The 13,490-nt window shown below is 40.8% G+C and overlaps 1 protein-coding gene across 6 annotated transcripts in view; it reads left to right on the plus strand.

Annotated features, from left to right (window-relative positions):
• kidins220a (kinase D-interacting substrate 220a) overlaps positions 1 to 13,490 on the plus strand; it is a 142,838-nt gene that overhangs the window by 23,658 nt on the left and 105,690 nt on the right. For all 6 annotated transcript variants that reach the window (XM_057860417.1, XM_057860412.1, XM_057860414.1 and 3 more), the window contains exons 8-17: positions 831 to 1,028; positions 1,112 to 1,210; positions 3,429 to 3,527; positions 3,627 to 3,725; positions 5,640 to 5,817; positions 7,327 to 7,491; positions 7,569 to 7,748; positions 10,014 to 10,179; positions 10,274 to 10,425; positions 13,364 to 13,464. In XM_057860417.1, coding sequence (XP_057716400.1) covers positions 831 to 1,028; positions 1,112 to 1,210; positions 3,429 to 3,527; positions 3,627 to 3,725; positions 5,640 to 5,817; positions 7,327 to 7,491; positions 7,569 to 7,748; positions 10,014 to 10,179; positions 10,274 to 10,425; positions 13,364 to 13,464 — 1,437 coding nt within the window. The remainder of the gene's footprint in view (positions 1 to 830; positions 1,029 to 1,111; positions 1,211 to 3,428; positions 3,528 to 3,626; positions 3,726 to 5,639; positions 5,818 to 7,326; positions 7,492 to 7,568; positions 7,749 to 10,013; positions 10,180 to 10,273; positions 10,426 to 13,363; positions 13,465 to 13,490) is intronic.

Below are 13,490 nucleotides of genomic sequence, written 5' to 3' on the forward strand. Positions count from 1 at the left end.
GATTTTATGTAGAAATGTGAGAAATTCCAAAAGGTTTAGATACTTTTTCATACCACTCGTATATATGTATATATATATATATAGATTTTTTTTAAAAATGTGTTAGTCTTCGTCTGGTTTTAGTCAACCAATACTCAAAATGTTTTCGTTTGTAAAAATGTAAATGTTTTAGTCAAAAAATAATTGAGAATGAGAATTAGAATGCTTTATTTTGGACATGGGAAAATAAAAGTAATAAACAAAACAAAAAAATCTGACAAACCAATTATAATACTTGAGATAACAGCAACAATATTTAAGACAATAATAATAATAATAGTAATAAATATTAGAATGTATTCATTGTGTCCAAAAGGAGTAGGATGAAGCATTTGCTTAGTGAAACCTACCCCTTTTTTATTCCTCAATAATATCAGTCCGCCCTATTTAATTGACCTCATATCAACAAAGAAATAATGCAACCATATACATAAGATGCAAGACAAAATAAAAATAAAATGAAATAACAAGTAAATTTAAATTAATTAAATTAATAATTTAAAAAAACAACTGTTTCTAAGGATTTCAATTGAACATTGACAGACAAGCACATATCGTAGCATCGACAAGGACAATGCCAACTTGGTGGCTTTTATTATTTGCAAACAGGCATTATTTTTGTCTGTTTTTCACTTTTTAAAATTCAAAATATGATCGCCCTAGAATGACATAAAGCCAGCATGTGTAATCATTTGTCCTGATGCTTCTGCGGATGTGAGTTAGTCTTCTCAGCGCATGAATGAAAATCAGTTTAGTTAGAACAAACACGTACATGTACATTTCATTTTCAGAACTCTATGACGGCTTTGATTGTGGCAGTGAAAGGCGGCTATACTGAAGTGGTCAAGGAGCTCCTGAAAAGGAACCCGAATGTCAACATGACTGACAAGGATGGCAACACAGCCCTGGCCATAGCTGCCAAGGAGGGACACACTGAGATAGTACAGGACTTGCTGGATGCTGGAACCTATGTTAACATCCCAGACAGGGTGAGACCCATTGGATGCTTGTTTTTCAGAAATCTTCACGGGAAAACAAATGCAATTCCCTTCACGCTGTTTTCTCCCTTCAGAGTGGGGAGACCATGCTGATTGGAGCAGTGAGAGGAGGTCATGTGGAAATAGTGCGAGCTCTGCTGAACAAATACGCAGATATTGATGTCAGGGGCCAGGTAGGAGCTCCTCTTCTAGTCTTTGTTTATCTTTACAAGTAAGCAGGAGGCTCTGAAATTCAATACTCTTTGCTTTGCTCTCTTTACTTCAAGTGAACCTAAACCTCCAGCTCAGAGTTTATGCAAATATTTTTGGCTGAAAATAACATTTTTGGACCAATTTGGTCATGTGTGAAAACATTTTTATTATCTGTTAGATTGTACAGTGCCCTCCATAATTATTGGATTTATAATACTTATGTGTTTTTTAGCTTCTAATATTTTTTTTCATCTAAATAATATGGGACCTTAATGGAAAAAAAGAGAAAAATCCAACTTTCAATACAAGTGCATTTATTCAGTGGGGAAAAAGTCCCACATAAAGAAATAATTATTTGACATCAAATAATGTGTGTCACAATCATTAGCACCCCTGGTGTTAATACTTTGTACAACCCCCTTTTGCCAACAAAACAGCACCTAATCTTCTATAATGTTTCACAAGATGGGAAAAGACAGAAAGAGGGATCTTCAGCCATTCCTCTTTGCAGAATCTCTCTAAATCATCCAGAGACCTGGGTCCTCTCCTCTCTGCTCTCCTCTTCAGCTCACCCCACAGGTTTTCAATGGGGTTGAGGTTTGGGGACTGAGATGGCCATGGGAGGAGCTTGATTTTGTGTCTGGTGAACCATTTCTGTGTAGATTTGGCCATATGTTTAGGGTCATTGTCTTGCTGAAAGACCCAGTGACGACCCATCTTTCGGGCAGAGGGCAACATATTTTGATTGAAAATGTCCTGGTATTTCAAAGCATTCATGATGCCATGCACCCTATCACGGTTCCCAGGGCCTTTGGAAGCGAAACAGCCCCACAGCATCATTGACCCACCCCCATACTTCACAGTGGGTATGAGGTTCTTTTCAGCATGCGCATCTTTCGTGGCATGCCAGACCCACTTAGAGTGTTTGTTGCCAAAAAGCTCACTCAAGCTGGATTTGTATCTTTTTTTTCCATTAAGGTCCCTTATTATTTTGGAAAAAAAATTATTAGAAGCTAAAAAACACATAATTATTATAAATCCAATAATTATGGAGTGCACTGTATGTGTGTCACAACATGTGAAAATCGTGAGTGTGCATCTAATGTAATACCCCTTTCCCACTGGCCAAAAAACCCGTGTCAACCCGCTAACAATCGGCTTTTGGTGGCAGTGGGAAAGGTGCAGCGACCCGCTTCGAACCGTGTCAATCAACCCGCCAAGCGACCCGCGTTAAAATCACCTCGGCTCTGATCGCCATGCAGTGTGAAAGCAAAACCCCGGGTCAGCAGTCAACACGCTAATCTACGTGGTGACGTAGGCTGGTACGTGATGCGTCATAACAAAAAACAAAAACCATGTGCTCTAGCCCGGATCCACATACGGCGAACAGTCGGTGTAGCAGCGTTAGCAATAGCCATAACAGATGAAACAAAGGCTCTTCTCCTCCTCCTGTGACGTACACGACTCCTTTCAATTTCAAGCCAAAATTCACGTCGCCTACATTGCCTCAGCACAAGCAGAGTGTTGATCCTTTGCTGCATTTCGACCATTTTGAGGGCAGTAAAAAGCATGAAAACAGAACACACAAACCAAAAGGAAGCTTCTATGTTGCTTTGCATTGTTTACTTGAACTGAATGAATTCGGTCGCACTTGTCGAAGCGCATCTTAGCGTGGTGACGTCACGCACCTTACGCACGGCTGAGGAGGGGTTGGGGGTCAGACGGGTGGGGGAAAAAAAAAAAAAAGACACGTTTTTTTTTTTTGTCAATGGGAAAGGTGCCAAATGCCAATTGCTAGCGGGTTGCATTGGCTTGGAAAAACGCGCGTTGACCCACTAGTTTCAGTGGGAAAGGGGTATAAGAAAGGTTTCAGTACAGTGAAATGCCAAACTTTAAAAGGGTAAAGTAACTGGAATAAAACTAGCAATTTGAATACACTCTATGGTAGGACTTAAATTAAAAAATGTGTGCTTACCATTAATTATGGTTCCAATTCTGTCACTGCAATATTATGGCGAACTAAGTCCAATTTCCAAAGATCATCACAAAAATAGTTTTGGATAACTACCCGACCCTACCCTACTTGTTGAAGTGTAAAAATTGTGAGACATTTTTCTGAATCATTTGTCTGAATTTCTCAAAGCTTTTTGTGTCGCTGTTTCAGTCAAAAATTGAATCCCAATGTTTTTTCAACATCAGGACGGAAAGACTGCTCTTTATTGGGCAGTGGAGAAAGGTAACGCCACCATGGTGAGAGACATCCTGCAGTGTAACCCTGATACAGAAAGCTGCACCAAGGTATAACATTCCGCAGCTACACAGTGTAATTTATCGTGAACGTTTTAACTCTTCGAACTGTGTTTATTTTATTTTTGTTTGTCTATCCTGTCATTTTAGGAGGGAGAAACCCCACTTATCAAAGCTACAAAAATGAGGAACATAGAAATCGTTGAGCTGCTGCTGGATAAAGGAGCAAAGGTGTCAGCTGTGGACAAGGTCATTACTCCTACTCTTAACAATTTAGTCATTTTTCCATCCTTGTTTGATTTAGCTCCATTTTTAATGCACATTGGATTAAAGTTCTCTGTTGTAGTGATGGTAATCAGTCAGCAGGGGGTGCTAGTGGGTTTTAACGTATGAGAATAGTGGCCTATGGTCACATTTACAAGCATTTGTGATAGTTTTTTTAATCATGTCTTGACATGTTTTTTGTATAGTAAGTTTATTGAGCAGTTACAGCCCTCTGCTGGGTTTAACTTCTATGTTCTCTTCATTAATTAGGCTCTATTATACATCTTAATTTGCAATTGGTCTGCAACAGCAGATTTGCTTATTTATTACCGCATACAGTACTGCATGCATTGAAGTAGTGCTGCAACGATTAATCGATTACCGTATTTTTCGGACTACAAGTCGCTCCTGAGTATAAGTCGGTCCAGCCATAAAATGCCCAACAAAGAGAAAAAAAACATACAAGTCGCACCGGAGTATAAGTCGATTTTTGGGGGGAAATTTACTTGATAAAATCCAACACATAGAACAGACATGTCATCTTGAAAGGCAATTTAATATAAAAATACAATAGAACAACAACAGAAAAGATGATACACGCAGGCGTTGCCTCTGTAGAGATATTTTACAAGCATAAACAATGAAAGTAGGTTCGCAGCCGTCTATTCTCTCTAGCTAACTCGCCCACTCAACTCACTCAGAGCTACGTAGCTGTCCGTCTTCTTCTGGCGTGTCACGTAAACAAGCGCGAGTGCGCCCTCACGTGGGCGTGAAAGCGCCACAAACTAAATGCAGCCATTTCAAGATAAAAAAGTCAATAATACAATTGAACATACACAGCCAAAGGCAGAACACGAACGTGGCCATAGCTATAAAGAGTTATTTAGATAACTATAGCATAAGAACATGCTAACAACTTTACAAAACCATCAGTGTCACTGCAAAACACCAAAATAACATGTGAAATTATATCATAATGTGTTAATAATTCCACACATAAGTCGCTCCTGAGTATAAGTCGCACCCCCAGCCAAAATATGAAAAAAAAAACGCTACTTATGGTCCGAAAAATACGGTAACTAGATTAGAAAAAACCTTTGAATCAAATTTTGCTGCTTGGAGTATTAATTTTATTCAAGTACTATTGTAATGGTTTGTTTTGAAAGTGTTTGCATTTAGTTTTATTCATTTAGGTGAATACACTGCCCTCTAGTAGCAACAGTGAATATTACATAACTCTAACATGGCTGGATCCAGCTGCTCCCTGTTAAGACCAATATGATGTTATTCAAGTTTTTGTTTGAGCTAATATGTTTTTTTTTAAGCATTCGTAACTTAGCTTAGAGGTATTAGCAGATTTTTTAGGCAATCTATGTTTGAACAATTTATTAAGAGCACTGTAAAAAATAATAAACAAAAAAAGCATTTTATAGCATTTAAGCTAGCGGACTTTTGCAATGCAAGTCAGCCAATTGTTCTTTTGTTGTACTTCGATCCTCATTTATTAATATTTTATAATGTTTGAGGCCAATGTCAATTATTTAAATTAATTTTTAAATGCATTTATTGCTCTAGAATTAAGGTGCAATCCTGCATCGTTTGGGGATCACTTGGGAATGGTCCTTTGAAAGTGCAATCTTAGCAAGCCTTTGTTTCTCCCAAAATTTATTATCCAAAGCATTAAATTGTCCTAATCCGATTACTTGATTCCAAATAACTAATTGATAGACTTAAGTAATCGATAGTTGCACATTGTAAATGTCCAATGACTGAAGAGAGGGTCATTTACCGGAACTGAAAGAAGCACCTCGACAATATTGTCCCCGAAATGTTTAGTCTCGGCAATGTTGAAAAGTTTCAGTCAAATGATTTTTTTCCCACTTTAATCCATGTAAACAGAAAGGTGACACGCCCCTGCACATCGCCATCAGAGGCAGGAGCCGGAAGCTGGCCGAGCTTCTGCTAAGGAACCCTAAAGATGGCCGCCTCCTTTATCGCCCTAATAAGGCTGGAGAGACACCGTACAACATCGATTGCACCCACCAGAAAAGCATCCTCACGCAAATTTTTGGCGCCAGTAAGACCACTTCCTTGTTTTTGTTGTTTAATATTCACAAGAAAGCATTCAAACTTTCAAGTAGGTTAGGTCGCTTCTGTAAATCCGGCTCGAAGGACCATTAAAATGTCACAAACCCTTAGGCTGATATTTACCAATATTAACCAAAGCAAGGAGAGAAGGCGCTCAACTTTTTTAAAATTTTATTTACCTGTCCTGTTCAGCTGTTTGACAAGGAGAGTGGAAGTCTGAGTGTTCGGTTGGTCTGAACAGTTTTAATGTTTCACATTGGAGTATGACCTAGTACTCCCATTGTGATCATTCAACATATCTCATTTATTAAGACAAAGCAGTGAACAGGAAGGGGTTATGGAGGAACAGAAGAAAAGAAGGAAAGAGAGAACAACAAGAAATACATTCAACGCCTACATTAACTATGAATATGTTGATGATAACGTCAGTTAGACGTATTTCCAGTTGACACCATGTGGGCGACCTGTTAACCAGGGAAAGAGAGGGTGAGGGGGAGTCTGGAAGATAAGTGATTGGGGGGGTGGAGTAAACAAAAATCAGCCCAATGATCTAGAACCCAGTAATCGTGTGTATGCCTTGTGAATGTGAGCCCGTTGGTAAACCATCCTACGCTGCCCCGTCGCCAATCGCGGCACCGAGGCCCCGCATCCGAGCGCACCCAATCACATCCAGCCATGTGCGAATCCCATCACACACGCGGTAGCTCCGCAGGCAAGCGGAAACTACCCCAGGGCTACGCCCCCCCACCCCAAGCCAACCAGCGCAGCCCATCCCTCCTCCTCCAGCCCGGCAAAGGGGCCATAGTCACCCCCAGGGATCGTGGGGCCACCCACGCCCCCATCAACCGGCCTTCGGGGATGCGAAGAGGGGACGCACCACCAACCCCCGTGCCCGTCCCCCCTCCTGTCCGCCCACCCGGCCCACGAGCCACCACCGCACGACCTGGCAGCCATTACCCAGCACTGTGATGGGATTGTGTGGGGAGGGTAGTGCAGTGTATGCATTAAAATGGGAGAGCTTGGCTTGGGGCAGTGGGACCGGAATTTCTATCCAGCAGCTTGTCCCTCCGCCCTTTGCTAGAGCTCCCCAGTGGAGTATGATGTGTGTGGTGCGTTAAAATAGGTGCGGGAATGGCCTGCCGTGAGGAGGTAACCGTGATGTACCCCCAATAACAGGTCCACCCCACATCCATCCCACAACCTCGGTGTGTGATGCATTAAAATCAAGGGGGAGGCGGGCTGGGACTGTATGGCCCCGTATGTAACTACCAGGGGTGAAAGATATTTACAGTGCAAAGTGAGGAGTGTGTGAATTAAGAGGCAGGCTCCCACAGGCATTATTATTGCAATCAATCACTAAACCTTTCTTCATAGCAATCAATCATCAAAAGTTTGATTTTATTGTAAGCAATTACTGTTGAAAGCAAATATTTAATAAGCATCTAAATAATGATCTCATCAAAAACCATTCATAATCTTTTTTCTTCATTTCTTTTAGAACATCTCTCTCCAACTGAATCAGATGGGGACATGTTGGGTTACGACCTGTATAGCAGCGCTCTTGCAGACATTCTCAGCGAGCCCACTATGCAACCGCCCATTTGCGTTGGTCTGTATGCACAGTGGGGAAGTGGGAAATCTTTTCTTCTTAAGAAACTGGAGGGTAGGTACTCGCGCGCCATCAGAAATCTCATTTTCAGGAAGTATCTTCGTTTAAAATCTCTATAACCTTTCTCTCAGATGAAATGAAGACGTTTGCTGGGCAGCAGATCGAGCCGTTGTTCCAATTTTCCTGGCTGGTGGTCTTCCTCACGCTGTTGCTATGTGGTTCAGTGGCCGTCATCCTGGGCTTTACTGTTGATCACAAGCTGGCCATCGCCGTTTCCCTCAGCTTCCTTGCTTTGATTTACATCTTCTTCGGTAATGATGACTTGTCAAGAGCTCCCTACAGTGCTGGCCAAAAGTATTGGCGTCCCTGCAATTCTGTTAGATAATGCTCAATTTCTCCCAGGAAATGATTGCAATTACAAATGCTTTGGTAGTGATATCTTCATTTTTTTTGCTTGCAATGAAAAAACATAAAAGAGAATTTAAAAAAAAAATTAAGTCATTGTACACAAAAGTATTGACACCCTCGGCCTAATACCCGGTAGCACAACCTTTAGACAAAATAACTGCGAACAACTGCTTCCGGTATCCATCAATGAGTTTCTTACAATGCTCTGCTGGAATTTTAGACCATTCTTGTTTGTCCAACTGCTCCAGGTCTCTCAGATTTGAAGGGTGCCTTCTCCAAACTGCCATTTTCAGATCCCTCCTCGGGTGTTCTATGGGATTCAGGTCTGGAATCATTGCTGGCCACTTTAGAAGTCTCCAGTGCTCTCTCTCAAACCATTTTCTGGTGGTTTTGGGTCATTGTCCTGCTGGAAGACCCATGACCTCTGAGGGAAGACGCAGCTTTCTCGCACTGGGCCCTACATTATGCTGCAAAATTTGTTGGTAGTGTTCAGACTTCATAATGACATGCACACGGTCAAGCAGTCCAGTGTCAGAGGCAGCAAAGCAACCCCAAAACATCAGGGAACCTCCACCATGTTTGACTGTGGGGACCGTGTTCTTTTCTTTGAAGGCCTCATTTTTCCCCTGTAACCTCTATGTTGATCCTTTTTCCTAAAAAGCTCTACTTTTGTCTCATCTGACCAGGGAACATTCTTTAAAAACGTTTTTGGCTTTCTCAGGTATGTTTTGGCAAACTCCAGCCTTGCTTTTTTATGTCTCTGGGTCAGAAGTGGGGTGTTCCTGGATATCCTACCATAAAGTCCCTTTTCATTCAGATGCCAATGGATATTACGGGTTGACACTGTTGTACCCTCGGACTGCAGGACAGCTTGAACTTGTTTGGATGTTAGTCAAGGTTCTTTATCCACCATCCGCACAACCTTTCATTGAAATCTCTCGTCAATTTTTCTTTTCGGTTCACATCTAGGGAGGTTAGCCACAGAGCCATGGGCTTTACTCTTATTGATGACACTGCGCACGGTAGACACAAAACCATTCAGGTCTTTTGAGATGGACTTGTAGCCTTGAGATTGCCCATCATTCCTCACAATTTTGCTTCTCAAGTCCTCAGACAGTTCTTTGGTCTTCTTTTTTTCCTCCATGCTCAATGTGGTACACACAATGACACAGGACAGTCAACTTTGATCCATTTTAACTGGCTGCACGTGTGATTTAGTTATTGCCAGCACCTGTTATGTGCCACAGGTAAGTAACAGGTGCTGTTAATTACACAAATTAGAGAAGCCTAACATGATTTTTCAAAGGGTGCCAATTTTACATCATTTACAAAGTATTGGAATCTGCAAAAAAATATCGGACATGCAAGAAGATATATCAATTGGTGCCACTACGCACAGTCATGGTTGCACTTCCCATCATGCTTTTGGGCAGAACAGTTAAATGGCTCCAGTATCATTTACTGAAAGCTCAACAAATACACTAGATGGCAATATTTAGTCACAATATACAAAGTCACATGTATCCTTTAAGAATTACAAGTCTTTCTATCCATGGATCCCTCTCACAGAAAGAATGTTAATAATGTAAATGCCATCTTGAGGATTTATTGTCATAATAAACAAATACAGTACTTATGTACTGTATGTTGAATGTATATATTCGTCCGAGTTTTATTCATTTTTTTCTTAATGCATTCCCAAAATGTATATGATCGGGAAAAATTATCGGGAATGATTGGAATTGAATCGGGAGAAGAAAAAAAAGCAATCGGATCGGGAAATATCGGGATCGGCAGATACTCGAACTAAAACGATCAGGATTGGATCGGGAGCAAAAAAACATGATCGGAACAACCCTAGTGCCAACACTTTTGTGTCTGTTCCATTTTTTGGAGTTTTGTGTAAAATGATAAAGATTTAATATTTTTTTTCAATTCTCTTTTGTGTTTTTTCATTGCAAGCAAAATAAATGAAGATAATAATACCAAAGCATTTGTAATTGCAATCATTTTCTTGGAGAAATTGAGCATTATCTGACAGAATTGCAGGGGTGCCAATACTTTTGGCCAGCACTGTATTGCTATGAAATGCAGCACGTTCATATTCATACGCACTAGAGGGCGCTACTAGACAACAAATAATCCTGCACATTTTCTCTCTCCTTCAGTTTTGGTGTACTTTGGAAGCCGACGTGAGAGAGAGAGCTGGAACTGGGCATGGGTCATCAGCACACGTCTGGCCCGGCAAATTGGCTACCTTGAGCTCCTTCTCAAACTTATGTTTGTCAATGCCCCTGAACTGCCCGAGCAAACCACCCGAGCACTGCCTGTCAGGTGACAGCAACACACAAAACACACAAGATAATTTTTGTGTTTAATCTTGAATTTTTGCATGTTAAACGAGAGATTTTTCTTTCGTTGGTGCCAGATTCCTGTTCACAGACTACAATCGTTTATCCAGCGTGGGAGGGGAGACCTCCATGGCTGAGATGATAGCTACGCTTTCAGATGCGTGTGAAAGGGAGTTTGGTTTCATGGCCACCAGGCTGTTCAGGGTTTTCAAGAATGATGAGATCCAAGGTGACTTTGCTACATTTCAATTACCGTTTGGTCGCACCATTAATGAACAAGTTTATTTTTTATTACAAAAGATACATTAGTGCATCAGGGTACTGCATTAGTCATTTGTTCATTATCTTTTCACATTGTAATTATTTCTTTATGGATTAATTCATTTATAATTGTTTTAATGTTTGAAGAATGTGTCTGGGGCAGTATAACGGCAGTTAAACGTTTGCAGCAGCCCGGTGTGAAAGGATGCACGGCAACCCATTCATTGTGTATGTGGGAAGCGACTCGCTAAGGGGCGGAGCCTAAAATAGAGACTTGGATCTATTTTCACGGTGCATCCAATAGACCCTACCCACGTGACGTCACAACTCCTTCCTCCTGACTGGTGCCGCCCAATTGTCCGTCAACACATCATGTTTCCCTGTTACGGCTACGTACATTCCTCCTATTTACGACGTGTTTTTCTGCTCGTTAACATTAATAATCAAAATGGTGAAGGCGTGTGTGGCGGTCGGTTGCAATAACAGAGAAGATAGACGGAGAAGACGGAGAGACTTGAAGTTCTACCGGATTCTGAGAGACCCGGAAAGAAGAGAGCGAGATGGCTGCTGCAATTCGACGAGAAAACTGGTCTCCAAACGATTACCACAGATTATGTAGTAGTCATTTTATATCTGGTAAGATGCATTTAATATATATTTAGAGGGTTTTGGGCTGACAACCACAATTAAGATCATTGCTAGGCTAATCGCCGACAACATACACGTATGTATGTAGTGAGAGTGCTATCGCTAAACCATATAAACATTAAAAGCCCTAACTCCATTGACAAACGACATGAAATACATTAGACTTGACAGTGGATGTTAGCAATAACAAAAGATTTTGAATTGAAAATTTCGTAACTCACCTTTCCAAGCACAAGATAGATTCCTGCCGAATTTTCGTGGACGAGGACCTGTTTCACCCAACCGGCAACGAAGTATTTATAAGCCTCCAAGCTCTTAAAGTTTTTCAAACTTTCATGAGAATAGGCTGATTTTGGGTGGACAAGATAGTTGTACAGTTCAGGGTAGCTAGCAGACGTCAGGCAAATACGGCGGAGACAGCGGGTAGAAAAACATCGATTTAGGCATCAAATATGGATCTGGCGAATGGATAAACTGAAGCTTTTCCACATAACGCCTTTTATGCAACGCATCAAGTGAGTTTACGGCATCCGAAAGCACCGGGTCTTCCATGAAATGCATTATAAATTGCTAGATCAATTGAGACCATTGATAATACAGACACAAAATGACGGACAAGTGGGCGGAACCATACAGCGAGCACGTGATTTTGTGACGTCGGTGGGTAGGGTCTATAGCAGAGGGGCAGACGTACTAATATCTGTGCTATCAGGCTGTTTCGGCAAACGGATACACACAAATCACGGCTGATGAAACCAATAAATGCGTTTTTTAAAAGTTTCACAGGCTCTAGGACACTTGGAAAATAAGATCTAATGTGACTTTGCTACCTTTCAATTACGGTTTAGGCACACATTGAACAAAGTTTAAAAAATTTTTTTTTTTTTAATTACATAAGATGCAATAGTCCGTCAGGGTACTGCATTAATAATGTGTTCATTGTCTTTTCGCATTGTAATTATTTCTTTATGGATCAATTCATTTATTATTTGTTTTAATGTTTGAAGAAAGTGTTGGGAGCACTGTACTGGGGCAGTATAAAGGCAGTTTCACACTTGCGGCAGCCCGGTGTGAAAACACATTCATTGTGTATGTGGGAAGGGACTCGCCGAAGGGCGGGGACCAAAATAAAGACTTTCGCACGGTTGTCAACAACGCATCCAACAGCAGAGTGGCAGGCATACTGATATCTGTGCTATTAGGCTGTTTCGGCAAACGGCTACACACAAATTACGGCCAATGAAACCATTAAATGCACTTTTTAAAAGTTTTGTGGGCTCTAGGACACTTGGAAAATGAGATCTAATGTGACTTTGCTGCCTTTCAATTACCGTTTAGTCACACCATGAACTAAGTTTTTTTTTTTTTAATCACATAAGATGCATTAGTCCGTCAGGGTACTGCATTAATAATGTGTTCATTGTCTTTTCGCATTGTAATTATTTCTTTATGGATCAATTCATTTATTATTTGTTTTAATGTTTGAAGAAAGTGTTGGGAGCACTGTACTGGGGCAGTATAAAGGCAGTTTCACACTTGCGGCAGCCCGGTGTGAAAACACATTCATTGTGTATGTGGGAAGGGACTTGCCGAGGGGCGGGGCCCAAAATACAGACTTCCGCACTGACGTCAACAACGCATCCAATAGCAGGGTGGCAGGCGTACTGATATCTGTGCTATCAGGCTGTTTCGGTGGACGGATACACACAAATCACGGCCGACGAAACCTTAATAAATGCGCTTTTTTATTGTTTTGCCAGCTCTGGGACACTCGAAAAATGACTCACAGCTTTATACATATACAGTTTTTTAGCCCTTTAAGTACACCTTATAGTTTGAAAAATATGGTATGATGCTAGCTTCCAACAAGTCACAAACAACCTGTAGATCCTATATTTATAGTTACAAATTTTCATCTTCAATGATCACTGTATTGTAAATGTAGGTGCTAACTTGGTAATAATATGACTGAGACTTTTTATAGTGTTTTGTGAACAGCAGAACGTATCGCAATGTGCGCGCTTATGCATATGGAATTTACTGTATTCAGTTAGATATTCATTACGGACAACACTTTTATGCATTCCCTATACATTATAAGTGCTATACCCAGTGAATACAAATTTGATTGAATTAGGTTTTGACACAACTAATGTTTGCTTCCATCTGTGCATTTCTAAGTGGTTAAAAAGCCTGTTAATTAAGATTAGAAGTTATACACAAGATAGCAATTATTCTTGTCTTGTCCCACCTACCAGGTAAAAAGTGGAAGAAAACATGCTGCGTGCCATCCTTTGTGCTGTTTTCTTTGACCCTTTGCTGTCTTATCGCTGGTTTAGCCTTGCTAGCAATATTTAAGGTGGGCAGAAAATATATATTTTTTAA

The sequence above is a fragment of the Corythoichthys intestinalis genome, chromosome 15 (genome assembly GCF_030265065.1).
Source record: "Corythoichthys intestinalis isolate RoL2023-P3 chromosome 15, ASM3026506v1, whole genome shotgun sequence".
NCBI lineage: Eukaryota > Metazoa > Chordata > Actinopteri > Syngnathiformes > Syngnathidae > Corythoichthys > Corythoichthys intestinalis.